The sequence below is a fragment of the Neoarius graeffei genome, chromosome 3 (assembly GCF_027579695.1).
Source record: "Neoarius graeffei isolate fNeoGra1 chromosome 3, fNeoGra1.pri, whole genome shotgun sequence".
Classification (NCBI taxonomy): domain Eukaryota; kingdom Metazoa; phylum Chordata; class Actinopteri; order Siluriformes; family Ariidae; genus Neoarius; species Neoarius graeffei.
Window position 1 is genome coordinate 12,226,673 of NC_083571.1, and position 23,813 is coordinate 12,250,485.

Genomic DNA, 23,813 nt, shown 5'->3' on the forward strand with positions numbered 1-23,813 from the left:
CTTTTCAGGTTTTCTATTGACTCACGCTTGCTGGAAATGAACACGTGAAATGCTGTAGTAGTAGAAATAACTTTTACTGTACTTCTTGTGCGGAAATAAACTTGCCGTAATTAATTATCGACGTATTAATTTGTGAAAATATATCCAACAGTTTCACTATTTCAGGCCCTTTATGAGATCCGCATGGTTTTAATGCCCCTTTATTAAAAATATCTACCAGTACTGTGCAAAAAAGTCTTAGGCGCGTGTAAAGAAAGGCTAGAAGCAGCAGTAACCAATAATAAATGAAACAAAGTCAGTATTTGGTGTGGGATGACCCTTTGCTTTAAAAAATAAATAAATAAATAAATAATAATAAAATAGCAGCCTCAGGTACAATGAGTGCAGCTTTATAAGGAAATCAGCTGAAGGTTTTACTGAGCATCTTACAGAACCAGTTACAGTTCTTCTGGACACTTGCTTCTTAATTTTGCACCAAAACCCAGTAGCCTTCACTATGTTTTCTTTTTTAATCTGAAAAGTGCTCTCTTATGGAATACGCTGCTCAGATACAAACATTTTTTTCGGGAACATTTACAACCCCAATTGCAAAAAAGTTTGGGCACTGTCTAAAACATGAATAAAAACAGAATGTGATGATTTGCAAAATCACAGAAACCCTACATTTCATTGAAAATTGTACAAAGACAACATATCAAATATTGAAACCAGGGCTTTGAACCGGTTCAAGGAACGAAAACCGGGAACTTTTTCTATTTCACATGGAACAGAAACGAAACCAGAAACTTTATTATTTTTTATGTTCCGGAACAGAAATGCTTATTAAAAATAATGGTAACCGGTTAATACCGGTTTTTATTTCGTTCCTCAAAGTTTCCGTAGCCTACAAATAAAAAAGTCATTCTTCTCCTGCGCAAGTTTCTATGACCCGCTGGGGTTCACTTCCTGTGTGACGTTCGCTGACTGAATGGAGAGAGCGGGAGGGTGGACTACTATCATGTCTCCATTACTGAGTGTCTGAGCAAAGAAGAGCCTGAACGATGCAACCTCCCTATTGGCTGTTTATTGGCTGTTTGTAAAAATGTATCAGTTGTTGCCCTTCCCACGGGAATCATCGCGGGCTCGAGAGATGAGACCTGACAAGTTAGTTCATTGGTAGCAGAACAAAATGTCTGGACACAAATCGGGTTTTCAGAAAAGGAAAGAAAATAAATGGAGGGTCGAAAATACAAAAAAGGAGGCAGAAAATGCAAAACGAGTTTTAAGGTAGGACAAATGGTTAGTTTTCTGAGGCAGCCCGCCGTGGCTGCCTGCAGGCTTATTTATTATAGCCCATTTAGTTAAAATAGTTGATCTAAAATGTTTATAGTTATGTGATGGTTGTCCTGATTTAGACTGGTGTTTTTTTTGGGGGGGGTTGCGCGATGTTGCACCCGGGTCCAGATTAGGGCAGAACCGGCCCTGGCTACATTTCAGGTGTAGTTTGTTTTATGTATGTATGTACTTGCATAGATGTGTACTTGGTCTTCCAATATGGCGCCTAACAAACTCTCGCGGCGCGGTGACGTCATGCGGTAGCCCTCTATAGGGCCTGACTAGCCTTTGGTAACACACTAAACGAATTCTCTTTCATTTTTGGCACTTTTTCTGTTTGTGTAGATGGGAAGACATACTGAGAATCCAAATCGCCAACATTTGAAATAATAATTGTTTTGAATTATTTCTTGTCTTATTTAATGAAGGTTGTAATAGAATTAGCCTACATTTGGCTTAAGCTGGATGAGACAGAGACATAACTTTATAGCCATTTGTTAAACAGCTGACAGGGAACGTAATTAACCGTTCCGGGAACGAAATTTTTTTGTTCTAACCGGTTCGGGAACGTCTATTTAACGGTGGAACCCAAAACCGGAAACGTTAAAATTCCGTTTCTGTTCGGAACGAACCAATAGGAAAAAAATTCTGGTTCAAAGCCCTGATTGAAACTGAGAAATTTTATGTTTTTTTGAAAAATATATGCTCATTTTAAATTTGATGTCAGCAACACATTTCAAAAACGTTAGGACAGGGGCATGTTTATCACTGTGTTGCATCACCTCTACTTTTAACAACACTGTAAACGTTTAGGAACTGAGGAGACCAATAGAGATCTTGCAGGCACGTGACCGGAAAGTACACAGCCGCCATTTTGTCGGTAAAAAACACCGCTGAATACTGCTGCACTCGTGTACAAAATGGATAAATTTCAACCGACGGATTACACGGCTTATTTTTCTAATGAACAGACAATTAGATACATGTCTAAAATAAACGACCTACGGATTAGTGACCCTTATGGCTTACCAGACGTAGTTTTCACGACCGTGTCAGTGGATATGGAACTGCGAGAGGTGGAATACCCAGACGTGTATAATTACCTCATAAACTTTCCCTCGCTGTTCAGTGGTGAAGCACTGCGTGCTTATAAATCTCTGGACAGTTATCTTTACAGAAATTCATGTGACCCCTAAAAGTGTAAAATAATTTTATATCTAGAGACTACATTGATTGTCACACCACTAAAGACCCAATCCACCCCCCCGCCCCAAGCCTTTTCTCAGGTTCCCACTTCCCGGAATTTTTTATTAGAGCAAGTCATAAACTTATGTTGCGAATAACCACATGGATATACTGAAATAAATACATGATGAACCTGAGATGAAATGGTCACTGCACAGGCGCCAGTGATCGTTCTTTCCAGTCGGTACCCATGCCTTGTTCTTGTTGTTTGCATCGGCCCGGCCGATAGCAGCAATCCACTTTGCACGCCTGTCAGGGTCCCGTGGCAGCCTATGAAACTTTCTTCCCGATTTCTGACCTCTCCTGTTGTGGCATTTATATGCCATACAACTCTCCGGCATTGTGGCACGGTAATATTTGAAGATTTGGGTGAAAAAAAAACAAAGTCAGTGTTGGAAAGACGGCGGAAATATGGCGTTTGACCGACAAAATGGCGACTGCTTACAATCTGGAGCGGATGTGACGTCACGTGCAAGAGCTCCATTGCTGTAGTTTTGAAAGAGAAATGTTGTCCCATTCTTGCTGGATATACAATTTCAGTTGCTCAACAGTTTGGAGTCGTCTTTGTCATATTTTGCGCTTCAAGACAGGTCTGGACTGCAGGCAGGCCAGTTTAGCACCTGGACTCTTTTACTACAGAGCCATGCAGTTTTAATATGTGCAGAAAGTGGTGTGGCACTGTCTTGCTGAAAGAAGGAAGGCCTTCCCTGAAAAATATGGTTAATATGCCGTTTGACCGACAAAATGGCGACTGCTTACAATCTGGAGCGGATGTGACGTCACGTGCAAGAGCTCCATTGCTGTAGTTTTGAAAGAGAAATGTTGTCCCATTCTTGCTGGATATACAATTTCAGTTGCTCAACAGTTTGGAGTCGTCTTTGTCATATTTTGCGCTTCAAGACAGGTCTGGACTGCAGGCAGGCCAGTTTAGCACCTGGACTCTTTTACTACAGAGCCATGCAGTTTTAATATGTGCAGAAAGTGGTGTGGCACTGTCTTGCTGAAAGAAGGAAGGCCTTCCCTGAAAAAAGATTTTGTCTGGATGGCAGCATACTGCTCTGAAATGTGTATATATCATTCAGCATTAATGACGCCTTCCCAGATGTACAAGCTACCCATGTCATGTGCACTAATGCCCCCTCATACCATCACAGATGCCGGCTTTTGAACTGTGCACTGACAACAAGCCAGATGGTCCCTCTCCTCTTTAGTCTGGAGGATGTTGCATCCATGATTTCTAAAAAGAATTTCTACTTTTGATTCGTAAGACTTCGGGACAATTTTCCACTTTGCCTCAGTCCATCAGAAAAGAGCTCGGGCCCAGAGAAGGTGGTGGTGTTTCTGGATATTATTTATATCTGGTTTTAACTTGCATTTGTGGATGCAGTAATGAACTGTTTTCACAGACGATGGTTTTCTGAAGTGTTCCTGAGACCATACAGTGATTTCCATTCCAGACACGTGTCTGCTTTTAATGCAGTGTCTCCTGAGGGCCTGCAGATCACAGGCATCCAGTGTCAGTTTTCAGCCTTGTCTCCTGCATACAGAGATTTCTCCAGATTCTCTGAATCTTTTAATGATATTATGGACCGTAAATGATGTGAAACTTGATTACGTTTTTTTTTTTTTTTAGCATTACACAACTTTTTCAGTCTTTTGTTGCCCCGTCCCAACTTTTCTGAAACGTGTTGCTGACATCAAATTCAAAGTGAGTATATATTTTTCAAAAAACAATACAATTTCTCAGTTTCAACATTTGATACATGTTGTCTTTGTACTATTTTCAATGAAATATAGGGTTTCTATGATTTGCAAATCTTCACATTCTGTTTTTATTTATGTTTTACACAGTGTCCCAACTTTTTTGGAATTGGGGTTGTAATTTTGTGCTGGAAAATGAACGTTTGGACTCTAAAATGTTTTTGTACTGATTCGATAATGTACAAGTCATAAAATAGAAATCTATAACAAAGATTGTATTTGGGGGGGGGGGGGGGGGGGGGGGGGGAAGGGTGCCTAAGACTTTTGCACAGTGCTGTGTCATACAGTTCAACCTTGTAAATATTGCAGTACATCTGGTGTGAGACAGAGACTTTCATTTTTGAAATCTGATTCTGGTTCCATTATCATTTCATCACAGCACAGTGATTGAGGTTCTCTTACCTCCCAGCAAGCTCCTTGTCCAGGTATTTGGCTGCCAATCTGGCGCCATACACCTCAGCCTGCAGTACTGCGATGTGCCTGCGGAGGGCCTCGTTCTCTTTTTTCAGCATCTTCACCTCGGCTTCCAGTTTCACCTCCTTCACCTTCTCCTTCTTACTGGCCTCCAGTTCCTTCTCCTGTTAACCGCACACACAAAATCTATTTAAGAAGAGCGAAAAGTTTAAAAACGCTCAGCTCTGTGTGTATTCAGCCTGGAGCGTGAAATACATCACATCATACGCACAGTTACAGGTTGTTGTTTTTTTGCCAGGATTGTCAAAAACACACACACACACATGCACAGACCAGGACTCGTACACACATCTACCACACAAACTAGACTACGCCCACTATGACAACGCACACACAAACTAACACCACTTTAATCCAAAGTAATGGCTTTTATTACAACATTATGACCTAATAAGCAGAAGTGCAATCAAGCCTTTCTGAAACATTTAAGGTGGCATATGGGCAATTTCCACGTTTTTATGCAACATATTGACTTGTATATTGTCCCACTGACCGCCCAGGTTTAGCATTAGTGACCTTTTAAGGACGACACACATCAATATTCAAAAATAAGACCTTCAAGCTCATTACAGACACACTAATGGAAAGGTGTGCCCAGTGTGGGAAATAAGGCCAGACCAGCGCCCATTTTGCATTTGTCCGTCTGTATTTCAAAAGCATCAAACTGGATGGCCCATGAAAAATTTTAAAAGATACAGGCCTAATCTACTTCCAGTTTTCTTCCAAACAGGTGAATACATTATGTCAGTGGTTCTCAAACTGGGGCGCGGACCGCGTAAAGCTTTAGCACGAGCCCTGACTTCAGCCACCACGTGGAGATTTAAAAATTCATAACTCAACTACTGAAGGTGCCAAACTGCCAATCGATGGTTATTACGTGCATTTTTTAAAATTCATAATAAGAATGGCAGTCATAGTTATATGCTTTGGAGGATGTAGATGTACATTTTAGAGTTTTTATTTTCTTCTATTTTCTAAAGTTCTAGTCCAGCAGATTTTAGTCTGAATGCCAAATGATATTTCCATGTCTAGTTTTGAGTCATTTTAAAAGTAATTCTTACAAAGTTACGAATCTCGGACTCAAAGACTACGTTCAGACTGCACCCTGAAACGACCCATATCCGATTTTTTTGCCCATATGCGACCTGTATCCGATTTGTTATTGACAATCTGAACGACACAGATCCGATTTTTTTCACATGCGACCCAGGCCGCTTGGATATGTGGTCCTAATTCCGATGCATATCCGTTATTTTCACATGCGACTGCAGTCTGACCGGACAGGTCGCATTCATGCGACCTACACGTCATCAACAAGAGACAAACGTCACTATTCTGCGTTGGCTAATCCCGCCGCTTTGGTGGAAAACAACAACATTTGTAAAGTTTTCAGAATTTAAATAGACTTTTATAGAATTGATCAAGCTAATGGTGGATTTGGTAGGGACCTGGATGTTGATCTGTTAGCCTGATTAAATAAAACAGTTTCTATAACTGATTTATAACTTAAACCATCCTGTATTACAAGATAAGATTGTTCTGGAAATTTCCAGTAATTTGACACCTTCGGTCTCATTAGTCTGCTGCCCACATTAATCAGATTATTGTGTGAGTTCCGCCGCCGCCACAAAAACCACATCGCCAGGTCTCGCCTCATCTCCATGCTTTACTTGCAAATTTGAAGAGTGCGCTTTTTTTTTGTTTACGTATTACGTAGATGTGCTTATTACATGTCAATTTGCGCATGCGGGACACTTTTGGGTCGTTTTCCGTTCATATTGGAGATCGCATACAAGTCTCATATAATTGGTAATGTGAACGGCCTAACAAAAGAATCGGATTTCACAACAAATCGGATATGGGTCGTTTCAGGTTGCAGTCTGAACGTAGTGTAAATTTGAACTCTTATGTCAGAATAATTGTATTGTTAATTAGTAAATTTCTTATAGACTTATTGTTGACAATGTTTCATGAGTGTTGTTATAGTTGGGGGGGGTTGTTATTTTAAGAATTTTGACTTTTCCATGTTTTACCCCCTTAGAAATATGGAGATGGTTCATCTATGTGGGAAAATGTAAAATTTTATTAAATTGAACCTTGCTAACCCCCCTGTACATACCCTCTGAAAGTTTCCATTCTTACAATATGACAAAATACATTACAGTGCTGTTTGATATTAGAATGCTGCTTTTTTTTTTTTAATGTGTTTTAAAGTTATCGATGAATGCGAACCACTTCAGGTATGCCACGAGGTACGACTACAACATTTTCAGTGCAGATGATCATTATTTTAAGGTAATAAGCTTAGTGGTAAGTAACCTTACATTCACGTAAATTAAACATGTGGTAATTCTGCTCTTTTTCAGCAAGTTTTAAAGTTATTGATGAATGTCACACTCTTCAGTAATACCTCAAATATGAACTATTTTTAAGCACAGAGGATCATTACTTAAGGTTACTAATTTACTTTTAAGAACCAGTATGCACAAATGATTCATATCTGAATTATATCTCCCAATGTATTAAATAGTCATTATTTGTATTCTTGCAGGTAAATAATCACCGATAAATCAGTGCAAACTATGTAATTCTCTATTGATTGTCAAAATGGACATTTCAGACACAATTTCTGCCACTTAGCCTTATCTGTTGCATCTGAAACATTTCCAGTGCCTTAAACAACTCTTTTTGTGAGAAATAAATGTTATTACTGTGATTTTTGATGTTATATTTAAGAGTTATTTCTGTTAAGGAATGCTTATATTAGTGAAAAAGGCAGTTTTTGACTATTTGGAGGGGTTATTAACTTCAGAGGGTATGTACAGGGGGAGTTAGCATTTTTCAGTTGGCCAAGTATTGGTATTTCCATACTTGGACAGATCATCTCCATATTTTGGAGGGGGTAGAAAAAAATTTTTGGTCTAACCCCCCCATTGTAGTACCTATTGAGGTATTTCACCTGACGTCACAGGGTCACATGACGCCCCGGTGTCCGCCATTTTGAAGGTCAAGCTAGCTAATGTCAACAACATAGTAGCTAGTATGTTACTGTAGCAATGTTTACGTTCAGTCATTTGGATGACTGTTAAAACCTTTCAGTCTCAAGTTTTTCCTTTACTGTATTTACTAGTTTACTGTAATTATGATCCGGCAGCTATTTACACCGGATCCAGTGTAAATAGCTGCCGGAGCGCGCTCCGCCTTGCTCCCCCTCAAATTAAGCAGCACGCTTGCAGTGGATCCGGTGTAAATAGCTGCCGGATCATAATTACAGTAAACTAGTAAATACAGTAAAGGAAAAACTTGAGACCGAAAGGTTTTAACAGTCATCCAAATGACTGAACGTAAACATTGCTACAGTAACATACTAGCTACTATGTTGTTGACATTAGCTAGTGCTAACAGCTAGCTGCTAGTACACTGCTACAACACAGACACCGACCCTAATAATACAGTTCTTGGTCATTGCCTGGTAACAGCAAATTTATAACGGGCCATGTCTCAACAGACTAAGAAGTTATTTCAATGACATTTAATAACATTTTGTTTATCCTGAGGACCGAAAGTAAATGAAAATGTGAACAAACCTTAGCTGTAATCAGATGGCGACCACCGGCTCCAGGGACGACCCGCTGATGTAGGCATGTTACCCAGCCTGACACAAAATATTTGTAGGCATCCAAACTCTTATACGCTTTCAGATCAATACCTGTGTATGGCGATGGGTTTTTAACGACATAGGTATACAGATCATGTGGGCCGAAGTCAGGTAAAGACGAGGGCTTCGTGTACTTCCGTACGTCAGTGAACAATCCTGGTGGAAGCAGGTAAACGTCGTTCTCTAAGCCTGCTAACCTCAATTTTTGCAAATACCTCTCCCTCTGCTCGCCCTGTAAATGCCCTACGTCGCTGGATAGTGAAGGTGTTTTCTGCATCTCGCTCCTTTTTCTTTTATGTTTTTCGTTTGTCGCCTTCCTCGCATTCAAACTGATTTGAGCCGTGACGTCCAAAATGGCAGCCTAACGATGCATCACATGACTTGGTCACGTGGGTGAAAAACCTCAATATATGAGAACCAGTAAACTGGAACATCCTTGCCCTCTCATACTTTTTTCTAGACATGGAATTGACCTGTGTGCGCTACTGTTTTCTTGGGTAGAACTTTAAGCTTGTTTTTCTTCAATCTTCTGACATTTTCTTGTAACTTGTATTCAAATTTGTAGTGTAATTAGCAACTAATGTCTAGTGTAATTTGGCCTTTGAAGATCACAAAAATATGCCTGGAAATACACTACCGTTCAAAAGTTTGGGGTCACTTTGAAATGCCCTTATTTTTGAAAGAAAAGCACTGTTCTTTTCAATGAAGATCACTTTAAACTAATCAGAAATCCACTCTATACATTGCTAATGTGGTAAATGACTATTCTAGCTGCAAATGTCTGGTTTTTGGTGCAATATCTCCATAGGTGTATAGAGGCCCATTTCCAGCAACTATCACTCCAGTGTTCTAATGGTACAATGTGTTTGCTCATTGCCTCAGAAGGCTAATGGATGATTAGAAAACCCTTGTACAATCATGTTAGCACAGCTGAAAACAGTTGAGCTCTTTAGAGAAGCTATAAAACTGACCTTCCTTTGAGCAGATTGAGTTTCTGGAGCATCACATTTGTGGGGTCGATTAAATGCTCAAAATGGCCAGAAAAATGTCTCGACTATATTTTCTATTCATTTTACAACTTATGGTGGTAAATAAAAGTGTGACTTTTCATGGAAAACACAAAATTGTCTGGGTGACCCCAAACTTTTGAACGGTAGTGTACTGTAGCTGAGAAGCATCTCCAGGCATCTAAAGCCCTTCAGCTTCCAGGGCCCACCTTGATGATTCTTGAAGACGTTTCGCCTCTCATCTGAAAGGCTTCCTCAGTTCTGTCTGACTAAGAACGGAGTTAACATTTCAGACTTGTCCGTCCTGTGACAGTCTGCTTAAAATTCCTTATTTCCCACACTGTGTACCTAATAAACCAGTAACTCGGTGTATATAGCAGCTTACTAGCACGAAGGACAAGAGACTTATACCACAACACTGTTGATGCTCAAATCTGATTGGTCAAAACATACTGATTATTATTATTTACAGATTTATATTAATTAGCGTTTTCTAATACCTCATTTCTATTGGAACAATCCATTCACAGGAATGGAAAGTTACATATTTTAAACTTAATAATACAACCCCAATTCCAAAAAAGTCGGGATGCTGTGTAAACTGTAAACAAAAAGCGATAATTTGCAAATCAAATCATGGAAACCCTATATTTCATTGAAAATAGTACAAAGACAACATATCAAATGTTGAAACTGAGAAATTTTATTTTTGAATATATCTGTGAAGATACTCAGTCATCCAGGTACATAGTAATCTGTGGTTGGTAGAAGAGAGCAACTGGACTTGCTTGAAGATTCTTGAAGACGTTTCGCCTCTCATCCGAAAGGGATCCTCAGTTCTGTCTGACTAATAGGGAGCATCCAGTATTTATCCTCTCATGGATCATCATAGAATCTGAATCAGAATGCTTTTTTAGCATTCATTTAGCATTCTGATTTAGATTCTATGATGATCCATGAGAGGATAAATACCTGATACTCCCTATTAGTCAGACAGAACTGGGGAAGCCTTTCAGATGAGAGGCGAAACGTCTTCAAGAATCTTCAAGCAAGTCCAGTTGCTCTCTTCTACCAACCAGAGTTTATTTTTGAATTTGACGTCAGCAACACGTTTCAAAAAAAGTTAGGACAGGGGCATGTTTACCACGGTGTTTCATCACCTCTACTTTTAACAACACACTGTAAACATTTGGGAACTGAGGAGACCGATTGCTGTGGCTTTGAAAGAGAAATGTTGTCCCATTCTTGCCTGATATCCAATCTCAGTTGCTCAACAGTTTGGGGTCTCCTTTGTTGTATTTTGCGCTTCATAAACGCACCACATGTTTTAAATGGGAGACAGGTCTGGATTGCAGGCAGGCCAGTTTAGCACCTGGACTCATATGTACAGAAAGCGGTTTGGCATAGTCTTGCTGATAGAAGGAAGGCCTTCCCTGAAAAAGATTTTGTCTGGATGGCAGCATATTGCTCTGAAACGTGTATATATCATTCAGCATTAACGATGCCTTCCCAGATGTACAAACTACCCATGTCATGTGCACTAATGCACCTTCATACCATCAACAGATGCTGGCTTTTGAACTGTCCACTGATAACAAGCCGGATGGGCCCTCTCCTCTTTAGCCTGGAGGACGTGGCGTCCATAATTTCTAAAAAGAATTTCTACTTTTGATTCGTCAGACCTCATGACAGTTTTCTACTTCGCCTCAGTCCATCGTAAAAGAGCTCGGGCCCAGAGAAGGTGGCTGTGTTTCTGGATATTGTTTATATATGGTTTTAGCTTGCATTTGTGGATGCCGTAATGAACTGTTTTCACAGACGATGGTTTTCTGAAGTGTTCCTGAGCCCATACAGTGATTTCCACTCCAGACACGTGTCTGCTTTTAATGCAGTGTCGCCTGAGGGCCTGAAGATCACAGGCATCCAATGTCAGTTTTCAGCCTTGTCCCTTGCATACAGAGATTTCTCCAGATTCTCTGAATCTTTTAATGATATTATGGACCATAGATGATGTGATCCACAAATTCTTTGCAGTTTTACATTGAGGAATGTTATTCTTAAATTGTTGCACTGTTTGTCCACACAGTCTTTCACAGAGCGGTGAAACCCCCCCCCCCCAATCTTTACTTCTGAGAGACTCTGCCTCTCTGGGATACTCTTTTTATACTCAATCATGTTACCGACCTGTTGCCAATTAATTTGATTAGGTTTTTTTTTTTTTTAAAGTATTACACAACTTTTTCAATCTTTTGTTGCCCCTGTCCCAACTTTCCTGAAACATGTTACTGACATCAAATTCAAAATGAGCATATACTTTTCAAAAAACAATAAAATTTCTCAGTTTCAACATTCGATACATTGTCTTTGTACTATTTTTCAATGAAATATAGTGTTTCCATGATTTGCAAATTATCGCATTCTGTTTACATTTGTTTTACACAGTGTCCCAACTTTTTTGAAATTGTATACATGTTTCTCAAATGGTGCTTTCTTAAAGGAGACACTTGCTGTGGGAAAGACTGTTTATAGCTACTATAATCAAAGTGATAAAACTTGTTTTGACAAATTTCCGCAAATACAAGCAGATAAAAATGATAGTCATTCTTGAATAAATATATAACTGTCATGGTTGTCGAACTGATGTAGTACAAGAAGAATAAAAACACTACCAGATGTGCTGTTAAGTTGAAGTCCTTCCCGCACCATGTGGCGCATCGGGCGGCGCCGATCTCCGTTTCTGCAGCCCTCGGCCTCTCGCCTATTACATAGCTATGGTTACAGTGGGGGGCTAGTCCTCTGGTAACCACGAGAGTTTAACTTCCCACTCGCATCTTTATTGCAGCGTGCCTTGCCAGATGGTAGTAGGTACCATTTTTATGATGGTCTTTGATATGACCCGATCGAGAGGCGAACACGCTACCACTAGGCCACTAGTCGGTACCAGATGTTCTATTATCAGAAAATAATCAACTTTACAGTGGAAACAGTGACTCCGCTTCACGCTGCATCACATGATTGTCGATTATTTTCCTGTAACAGTGTCTCCTGAGTGTTTCTTTTCTTTTAAGTAAATTGCCCATATCCATCTTTAAGCATCTCAGAAGAAATGCAGAAAATACTATGAATCCAAACGAGTGCATCAGTAATGACAGTATTAGCCCAACAAAAACACATAAAACAAAACATGACCAAAGCACAAGTTCACCACCATGTAAAGCACATGACTAAAACAAGTCCACAAGCATAGACACAAAGCACTTACCATCTCCTCCACGGAGGCAACAGGCTTAGGGCCAAGGAGAGAAACAGAGAGGGTCAAAGGTTAGAAAGACAGAATCAGGGAGGTAAAAGCATAACTGTAGTAAATCACTCAAGCTTTCTCTGTACGCTCAGTGAGACAAGAGAGAGGCAGGGCAGTTAAACAAGAGGCTCAAACCACAGCGTGGATTAGCGGCAAACGCACAATGAGCAATACCTCCACTGGGAAATAACTGGGACCTGACTATTAAAGTTCCAGAGGACTGGTGGAAATCACACACAGCAGGATTAATGTCTAAATAATCGAGAGCAAAATCAGATTCATGAATGTGAGAGTACAGTGCAAAAGTTTGCGTACTCTCAGGACACAAGAGTTCTAGGTATTGTGGGACCAGGCCTTAACGCAGCCATATGCATCCTACATGCAACTTCATATCAAATCTGATGGCTTAAGATGCAAGGGCCTTAGTGTGGCAGGTTTCACAGATGTTTTTACATCATCATAAGCAACCAAAATTAATTAATTCCGCGATATCCCGCTCATAACTCCTCATAAGGTTTAGGGAATCATCTTTATATCCTTTGAACAGATTTTAGATCCTTTCAGTTGTAATATTCACCTAGCTTTGTTACATCATACCTAGCAATGGAGAGGGTGATGGAAAAATGTTTTTCAAACTATTTCACGATTATCTCTTCTTGCAAGAAACATGTATTTTATTCCTAATCATTTTGGCTTTTTTTTTGTTTGCAGATAAACTGTAAAACAGAGATACTCTCTCCTGTTTTCCAGGTTACTACAGGGAAATAAAAAATTCTCTCACAATTAAAAAAAAAAAAAAAGGGGCAAGAAAGAGATGGAATACAATATTGAACACTAGGGGGAGCTAATCAGTCATGGCTGCAGAGTCACACGGTGCTAAACAGGCTGTATGAAAAAGTGCACACCATCCTGTCTTTAATGGAGCTGGAGTCGACGGTCTGACCCGCTTTGGCGTGGAGCTGCAGCTGCAGAGCGTGAAGCTGGAGTAGCTGCTCATGGACCTCCTTCTCCACCACGGCCTTCTCCGCCTGCACGTCCGTCAGCTCCGACTTCAGATCCACCAGCTGAGCCTGAGGCGGGCACACAGACGAGAGAATCACCTTCTTTAGTTATCACAAGTACTTAATGAGAGCTTATCGAGTGAAGGTTCATCAGGTTGAACTCATATCGGACACAGTGTTCATACACACATACACCCCAAAATCCTGGACAGAAAACACTGAAACATAATACTAAAAACATTGTAATATTCAAAATAATTATAATGGGCTAATTTTGTTTAAAAACTGCATTTGAATCATTCTGAATTCATATATTAATGAACCCACATGTTATCCAGCCACAAACTGAACAAAATTTACTTCCTGTTCATTATACATGTTTACTACACATGTTAGAATAACAAATACGTTATTGTTTCTGTAGTAAACGCTCGTACACAGACTTGTATGGCATATAATAAAGCTACATTTTAAAAGTTAGTAAAGTTTATTTATGGAAGGAGACAAACAGTTATTAAGGTTCTTTGTGAAGTTTCAGTACAGAAAAACATTCAGGACAGAGGATGTTTGCACTCTCCCTTTTCTTGGCAAAATGGCAAGTTGCATTGAGAGAGATGGCTGGTGAAGACAGAAAGAGAGAAAGAAAGCAAGCAGGCTGGTGAAGAACAAGAGAGAGAGAGAGAGAGAGAGAGAGAGAGAAGGCTGGTGAAGACCAAGAGAGAGAAGGCTGGTGAAGACCGAGAGAGAGAGAGAGAAGGCTGGTGAAGACCGAGAGAGAGAGAGAGAGAAGGCTGGTGAAGACCAAGAGAGAGAAGGCTGGTGAAGACCGAGAGAGAGAGAGAAGGCTGGTGAAGACCGAGAGAGAGAGAGAGAGAGAGAAGGCTGTTGAAGACCGAGAGTAGCCCAGGAGTAATAGGGTTATACCCGGAACAAATTAGTAACAAGCTGAAAATTTCAGAATATGTTCAGAATACCTTTAGGAATAACATACTAAAAGTCCCCGGAAATCCCCCTTGTGCTCTCTGAGAAATTCAAGATGGCGTCCAAAATGGCCGCCAAATGGAGATCTGCCCATATCTCAGGCCCAAAACAAAATAATGCAATTAAAAGGTCAGAATATATGCAAGGTTCCTACACTAAGAATCATTTGAAAATTAATGACATTTAATGACATTTTTACACTCATTTTAATGACTTTTTAATGACAATTCTATATGAATGCTATGCCAAGTTATATTCCAATGGACCAGTACATGATGAATTTAACAGTAAATAAAGCAAAGCACAAGACATGTTGTACAATGTGAAAAAAATCTTTATTGATTTTTTTTAGAATTCTTTTTTTTTTTTCCAAGAACTCTTCAAATCCCTGAAGGATTTTGTCTTTTCGTCCAACTCTTTTTTGGTTTCGATAAGTTCCTCCTTTTTAGACTTTCTTTTCGATCTAAGTGCGTTGGCCTGAGCAACTTTCTCTGCCATTTTCTCTTTGGATTTGGCATTTTCCGCCTCTTCAGAAAGATGATCTGCATTTGTTTCAAGAGTGTCAATGACGGACTCCAGTGTCTTGCATTTTTTTCTTAATGTATCTAATTCATCTTCCATGTCTCTTCTTTTTCTTTTCTTCACTCAATTTTTTTCTTTGATTTTCTTCAAGGTAATTCCTGTATCTCATTCTGGCAGCTGAGGCTGACTTCAACATATCCTTTGTGATCGATACCTGAAGTGGCCCCCCATAATCCTGAATAGCATCATACACTATGCGCTGTGCCACTACTGTGTCCTGATGTTGGTTATCCTGCAGTACCTCTTTGTTAACAGAGAAACCTCTTTCAACGCATTTTTTCCCATGTTTCCCAACAAACGTGTTTTTTTACACACACGGCAGTAGAAAGCGTATTTATCTGCATTTACCGGCGTGACCCACGCTTTGAATGGTTCGTCTTCCACCAAACCTTCGTTGAATACGCGCTTCCGTGCCGGTGGCATTGTTATCGCGTGTTTACTGTGATACGGGTGAATGATTAACTATAATAGCGCCATTTATCAAACACGAGGTGAAATAGGACGATTGCGCATCATCTTCTGCGCATATTGAGATATTGAGAAATTCCGCTCTGTGATAGCCGCTCCTATTTTAAAGATTTGGCCAACTACGTAATTAATGACTTTTAATACGAAATTGTGGATTTTAATGACTTTTAATGACCTTAAAAAGAGAAAATTGGAATTAATGACTTTTAATGACTTTTAATGACGCGCGGGAACCTTGTATATGTTTTGTAGGGTAAGAGAGTAAATTCCAACATGTGTGTATTAATTACATTGTGTATTAACATTATATAATAACAATGTACACATTATTATAACAGTATATTTGTGTATAGTGTGGATCCATTGGTTACTCGTTCACTCCGTATCATCCTATTCTGTTCACAAAACAACAAACACAATTACTAGGGGTTGGAGCACTTATTTTCATTAATATTAAAGTAAATTGTTGGTGTAAAATGAAAAATAGCATGTTAAAAGGTCATGCTGAGTTCAGTCATTTTTTGTCCGAACACACTGGCATTGCTAGTAGTAAAGACTGGCGCTAGAAACTCAAAGATTAATTTTTTTCCACCCTTAAACAAGCTTGAATAAATTCCCTACTTCATTAATGGTACAACAAAGGTCCAAGCATTACAACTGAGGCACTGAGAAGTGTTTAAGTCTACTCATTGTTTATAAGCAAGAGCTTTTATTGAGGCAGACCTTTTTGTCATGAAAGTCGCCGGAATGTTGAAGAAGTGTACTGAAACAGCTTGCCATTGTAGTTTTAGAAGATAGAGTTCTCAAATTTAATTTCCCTTTAATATTTTATCAAAGCTTAAAGATGCACTAAATATTAAGGAAATTGATGTCTAATTGTTGTCTTACATTATGTTCATGTACGTAGGTAGCCTACTAAGCTAATCTGTCAACCATGTCAACCATCAAATTCCATGTAATTTCCACATTAATGACCTTGTAATCTTGGTTAATTTTAATTTTAACAGTGTGACAATGGTGAATTTGCATTGCTTGTATGAGAGAACATAAATTTAACATTTTAATTGCATTTATATTATGTTTTATCCCTGAGATATTGAAAAATCTCCAATCGGCGGCCATTTTGGACGCCATCTTGAATTTCTCAGAGAGCACAAGGTGGATTCCCGGGGACTTTTAGTATGTTATTCCTAAGGGTATTCTGAACATATTCTGAAAAATTCAGCTTGTTACTAATTTGTTCCGGGTTGGACTCAATGTTGAGCTAATGCTCTTGGGCTAGAGAGAGAAGGCTGGTGAAGACCGAGAGAGAGAGAGAGAGAGAGAGAGAGAGAGAGAGAGAGAGAGAGAGAGAAGGCTGGTGAAGAGAGAGAGGAGGCTGGTGAAGACCGAGAGAGAGAGAGAGAGAGAGAGAGAGAAGGCTGGGGAAGACCGAGAGAGAGAGAGAGAGAGAGAGAGAGAGAGAGAGAGAGAGAGAAGGCTGGGGAAGACCGAGAGAGAGAGAGAGAGAGAGAGAGAGAGAGAGAGAAGGCTGGGGAAGACCGAGAGAGAGAGAGAGAGAGAGAGAGAGAGAGAAGGCTGGGGGAAGACCGAGAGAGAGAGAGAGAGAGAGAGAGAGAGAGAGAGAGAGAGAGAGAGAGAGAGAGAAGGCTGGGGAAGACCGAGAGAGAGAGAGAGAGAGAGAGAGAGAGAGAGCGCGAGAGAAGGCTGGTGAAGACCGAGAGAGAAGGCTGGTGAAGACCGAGAGAGAGAGAGAAGGCTGGTGAAGACAGACAGACGGACAGACAGACAGAGAGAGAGAGAGAGAGAGAGAGAGAGAGAGAGAGAGAGAGAGAGAGAGAGAAAAGGCTGGTGAAGACCGAGAGAGAGAGAGAGAAGGCTGGTGAAGACAGACAGACAGACAGACAGACAGACAGAGAGAGAGAGAAAAGGCTGGTGAAGACCGACAGAGAGAGAGAGAGAGAGAGAGAGAGAGAGAGAGAGAGAGAGAGAAAGAAAGAGAGAAGGCTGGTGAAGACCGACAGAGAGAGAGAGAGAGAGAGAGAGAGAGAGAGAGAGAGAGAGAGAGAGAGAAGGCTGGTGAAGACCGACAGAGAGAGAGAGAGAAGGCTGGTGAAGACCGACAGAGAGAGAGAGAGAAGGCTGGTGAAGACCGACAGAGAGAGAGAGAGAAGGCTGGTGAAGACAGAGAGAGAGAGAGAGAGAGAAGGCTGGTGGAGACCGAGAGAGAGAGAGAGAGAGAGAGAGAGAGAGAGAGAGAGAGAGAGAGAGAGAGAGAAGGCTGGTGAAGACCGAGAGAGAAGGCTGGTGAAGACCGACAGAGAGAGAGAGAGAGAGAGAGAGAGCGCGCTGGTGAGGAAAGATTGTTTAGTTATTATGTAAGTGTGAACAGGAACCAACTTGGAAGTTTCACAATAAATTCAACTAAAAACCATTAAAATGCATCATGTTTTGTACATTAATAATTCAAACATTGTAATGGCTGCAGTGTGTCCCGAGTTTACTGGTTTTGGGGGGGCCGCTGGATGAGGATGGTCACCTGCCGGACCCCTCCCCGCGGCTCCTATAGCAGAGCATTTGATCCTGAACAAAAAGTTAAAGGAGTCATATTTAAAGTCCACATTTATTTTAGAACAGTTTTCACAACAGAACTGCACTCCTGGGGTGGTGTTCTTTCAGGAGCTGTGTGTGTGTGTGTGTGTGTGTGTGTGTGTGTGTGTGTGTGTGTGTGTGTGTGTGTGTGTGTGTGTGTGTGTGTGTGTACAGATTTCAGGGGGAGTAGCAACACTCCACTTCTGCATCAGGCCACATCACACCACCCCAGGTCTGGAGTGTGTTATTCCTGATATAAAATATACAGGACAAGATGCACAGCGATGAAGGGGTGGGTGCTCTAAATAAAATAAAATAAGTTCAGTTTGACCTCTGGAGCATCTGTAGTGCAGTGTCAAGATTTCATACCAGGACAAAAAGCTTTTAACTGCTGCACTTTACTGAGAGTTAGCACACTGTTTACTCTTCCTCACTTAGCCATTTATAAATGAAGTCTATTGGGAAAAAGTTTGCGTCTCTAACAGGGAGCCTGAGAGAGCTGCTCCACCTCAGGATCATGTTCTCTTTCCTTTAGAGACAGCAACAACAGTCCTCCGAGAGACGAGGTTTAGATTTAATTACAACCTGGTGATAACAGAGATGGCTAATGATTTAGATTCACGAAAGTAACCAAACTACTATGATTTTTAAAGTACATTAATATTCATAGCTGCTAATAATCCTTGTGCTAAAACTAGTTCAAATAAACTATTCTGACAAGATTTATATTATTATGACTTAAGTCACAATCATACATTAATCCTCACTGATAAAAATAACTAATAAGCCAAACTGACAGGATTTCTAAGTAGGTTTGTAAATTATATTCATACATGTTAATCTTCACTGCTAATGTTAGCCAACTAGTTTTCACAAGCTAAACCGGACAGGATTAAGTCATACTGATAAATATCTTTACTGCTAAAAATAGCCGATGAGCTAAAAAGAGCTAGTCTGGCTAACGCGACTTCAAAGCACTGCGAGCATTGGTCTGGCAAAGATATTAAGCCCAACCGTTTCCCAAAGCGCGTGGTTGACCCGCCTCCCTGAAATGCCTCAGTTTGCTACTGGTCGAAGCCAGAAAAGGCTGTGACGAAGCTTAAACCAATCACATCACTCTTTCCTCTGACGTATGTGACGCGACGGAAACTGCTTGAGTAACAGGAAGAAGATAAATACCTCCAGGGCTGCTCTTTGCTCCGTTTTCAATGAGAACTTCCCGTTGAATGCTTTCAATACAGCATCTACCGCTGTGTCAAAGGCTTGCCGCTGCTCCATGTTCGTAATGTTTCTAGTGAATGAAGCGCTTCCGCCATAGATTCTGTAAACAATCTGTGGCTTCCGGTCGCAGTTCTACTACGTCACTGCCTTGAACACGCCTCTACCCAGGGCCGTTGGAGATGCTCAAAGTTGATTGGCTCCCGAATCGGGAGCTTGGAAGAGCTGTAGATAGCTTGCCTTGCCAGACTAAGTTCGCAACAGGCCCTCGTGTTGTGTCACACTTAGGATGGGCGGGCCCAGGCTAAAAAAAAGAGCTAATCTGACAGGATTTCTGAGCAGATTTGTAAAAATGTGTGGGGTATTCTTCATTTTCTAGCATGAGCCGATTAGCTTATATACACTGCGCTGATTTTGAATATGATTTTTCATTTTATGATGCGAAGTCATATTCTGTTAGCACAAGCCAACTAGCAAATATAAGCTGACCTGACAAGATTAAGTCATATTCATAGGTGTTAATAATCCTCACGGCTTAAAAAAAAAAACCTGACAGGATTTCTGAATAGATTTATAAGGTTATACTTACAACCCCGATTCCAAAAAAGTTGGGACAAAGTACAAATTGTAAATAAAAATGGAATGCAATGATGTGGAAGTTTCAAAATTCCATATTTTATTCAGAATAGAACATAGATGACATATCAAATGTTTAAACTGAGAAAATGTATCATTTAAAGACAGAAATTAGGCGATTTTACATTTCATGACGACAACAACACATCTCAAAAAAGTTGGGACAAGGCCATGTTTACCACTGCGAGACATCCCCTTTTCTCTTTACAACAGTCTGTAAACGTCTGGGGACTGAGGAGACAAGTTGCTCAAGTTTAGGGAGAGGAATGTTAACCCATTCTTGTCTAATGTAGGATTCTAGTTGCTCAACTGTCTTAGGTCTTTTTTGTCGTATCTTCCGTTTTATGATGCGCCAAATGTTTTCTATGGGTGAAAGATCTGGACTGCAGGCTGGCCAGTTCAGTACCCGGACCCTTCTTCTACGCAGCCATGATGTTGTAATTGATGCAGCATGTGGTTTGGCATTGTCATGTTGGAAAATGCAAGGTCTTCCCTGAAAGAGACGTCGTCTGGATGGGAGCATATGTTGCTCTAGAACCTGGATATACCTTTCAGCATTGATGGTGTCTTTCCAGATGTGTAAGCTGCCCATGCCACACGCACTAATACAACCCCATACCATCAGAGATGCAGGCTTCTGAACTGAGCGCTGATAACAATTTGGGTCGTCCTTCTCCTCTTTAGTCCGAATGACACGGCGTCCCTGATTTCCATAAAGAACTTCAAATTTTGATTCGTCTGACCACAGAACAGTTTTCCACTTTGCCACAGTCCATTTTAAATGAGCCTTGGCCCAGAGAAGACATCTGCGCTTCTGGATCGTGTTTAGATACGGCTTCTTCTTTGAACTATAGAGTTTTAGCTGGCAACGGCGGATGGCACGGTGAATTGTGTTCACAGATAATGTTCTCTGGAAATATTCCTGAGCCCATTTTTTTGGGGGGGCTTTTTGCACCTTTATTGGATAGGACTGTGTAGAGACAGGAAATGAGCGGGAGAGAGAGAGAGACGGGGAGGGATCGGGAAATTACCTCGGGCCAGAATCGAACCCGGGTCCCTGGATTTATGGTATGGCGCCTTATCCACCTGAGCCACAACGCCCCCCCCTGAGCCCATTTTGTGATTTCCGATACAGAAGCATGCCTGTATGTGATGCAGTGCCGTCTAAGGGCCCGAAGATCACGGGCACCCAGTATGGTTTTCCAGCCTTGACCCTTACGCACAGAGATTCTTCCAGATTCTCTGAATCTTTTGATGATATTATGCACTGTAGATGATATGTTCAAACTCTTTGCAATTTTACACTGTCAAACTCCTTTCTGATATTGCTCCACTATTTGTCGGTGCAGAATTAGGGGGATTGGTGATCCTCTTCCCATCTTTACTTCTAAGAGCCGCTGCCACTCCAAGATGCTCTTTTTATACCCAGTCATGTTAATGACCTATTGCCAATTGACCTAATGAGTTGCAATTTGGTCCTCCAGCTGTTCCTTTTTTGTACCTTTAACTTTTCCAGCCTCTTATTGCTCCTGTCCCAACTTTTTTGAGATGTGTTGCTGTCATGAAATTTCAAATGAGCCCATATTTGATATGAAATTTCAAAATGTCTCACTTTCGACATTTGATATGTTGTCTATGTTCTATTGTGAATACAATATCGGTTTTTGAGATTTGTAAATTATTGCATTCCGTTTTTAATTTACAATTTGTACTTTGTCCCAACTTTTTTGGAATCGGGGTTGTAAGAATGCACTTCGAATACCGTAAGAGTGCGGTTCGATTGCTGCCCGAATACCACCCGAAGTCTGGTCGGAAGGTGCCACGAATGCTGTACGAATTCACTTCTAATGCAGTCAGAACGCTCCCGGAATAGCTGCCGAATATGCTTCGAACGTCTAAGAATTCAAAAGAGAATGCAGCTCGAATACTTAGGATGTACTTCGAATATCCTGGAATATACAAAGAATTTTCATTCTGACGGCATTCCGGCTCATTCTGCCTCTAGTGTGACTACCCTATAAAACTTGAAGGGCACTCGACAGAGTCCACACCTCCGCCAAGCCACATATTCAGATTTGTATCAAAGTCTAATCAATTGTTCCTTAGCCCATGGCGCACCTTTCCTCAATTTCATCAAAATTTGTTCACTACTTTTTGATTTACATTGAGAACGGGCAAGCAAACAAACAAACAGAGGCGAAAACGTAATCACCTCCAACAAAGTTGGCTGAGGTAACAAATTATCTACCTCTCAGCGTCACAACACATTGTCCAGACTAGGGCTGCTCGATATTGGAAAAAAATCAATATCACGATTTTTTTAGTAAATATCGATATCGCGATTTTTAAAACGATATTTATACACCTTTTTTTAAAGCCCTGATCATCAACACCTGAGGCACCGGGCCACATTTTTATAGTACAGGCCTCATAGGCTACCTGTCAACCCTTCCCGTTGTACCCTGAAACGCCTTTTACTTAAACTATTTACTGTGCAAGCGCGTACTTTGCATAGGTCCTATAGCCTGCACAAGGCTCACGTTCTCCTCACTCAACATTTCCGATCACAGAGGATGGAGCCAGCGCTGGTATTACCAGTGATTACTGCGTAACGTCCACACTGGCTCATAGCCAGCCAAGGATAAAATCTCTCTCACTCACACACACACACACACACACACACACACACACTACAACGTAAGCTTGTGTGTTGTTAAGACACCAACATTAAACACGCACAATATAGAGACAAGTCCTTAAGAATTAACATACATGAAAATAGGCTTCTCTTCCTTCATCTTCCAAATGTGGACTCCGCTATCTTTTTGGCATGTCAGCATTGAAATACCATTTGTAGAGATATTTCACTCGCCATTAAGAAAAGTAAAAGCAACACATGATTAGGGCTACATGATTAGCAGGGGGACACCGTTTTAAGCGCACGGAATTTTAAAAACAATGTAATTACATCTGAGTCCGTCTAATGCGCAATAAACCCGTCCTTAGCAGAACCTACTTCAAAGCATGATGCTAGCTGCAGATGCACAAGTCAAAATCAAATGAACCCAACATGCCGCGGCGGGCAACATTAATAACCAAATTGCCTTACCTTAAAACGCTGCCTTGACCACAGGACGACTCGCAATTATTCCACTTAAATCCACACGGTTTAACACATCTAACACAGCTAGCAAGCTGGATATGTGCTAATATTGTTGTGCTTGTTTTCTTCCGTAGATGCCATTTTTACATTACCCAGTCCCACATCCAAAAATATGACGTAAATATATGTTAATTGTATTATAACTATTAGCAAGCAAATCAAACAACATATTAAGAAATCAATATATCAAATCACCCGACACGTATGAAACAGAAGAACTGATTTTTTACTGTTGCGGAGATATCGCGGGAGTAGAATGGATGACGTATGCAAGGCTACGGTGTGCCTTAGGGGACAGAAGGGTTCGTTTTACCTTACTGTCACGTCAATGTTATTGTTGTTTTATTGCCATTGTAGAAATATTGTGCACGTCCCTTTCGACAAATGACAAAAAATCGTTTCATATCGATAT

The 23,813-nt window shown here is 40.6% G+C and overlaps 1 protein-coding gene across 2 annotated transcripts in view; it reads right to left on the reverse strand.

Moving 5' to 3' along the window:
• Nucleotides 1-23,813, reverse strand: part of gopc (golgi-associated PDZ and coiled-coil motif containing) — a 71,439-nt gene that overhangs the window by 14,460 nt on the left and 33,166 nt on the right. Inside the window, exons 2-4 of one of the 2 annotated variants that reach the window (XM_060916412.1) lie at nt 13,666-13,830; nt 12,722-12,745; nt 4,723-4,898 (exon numbers count right to left, since the gene is read on the reverse strand). In XM_060916412.1, the coding sequence (XP_060772395.1) occupies nt 4,723-4,898; nt 12,722-12,745; nt 13,666-13,830 (365 nt within the window). The remainder of the gene's footprint in view (nt 1-4,722; nt 4,899-12,721; nt 12,746-13,665; nt 13,831-23,813) is intronic. The other variant, XM_060916413.1, reaches the window with a different exon arrangement.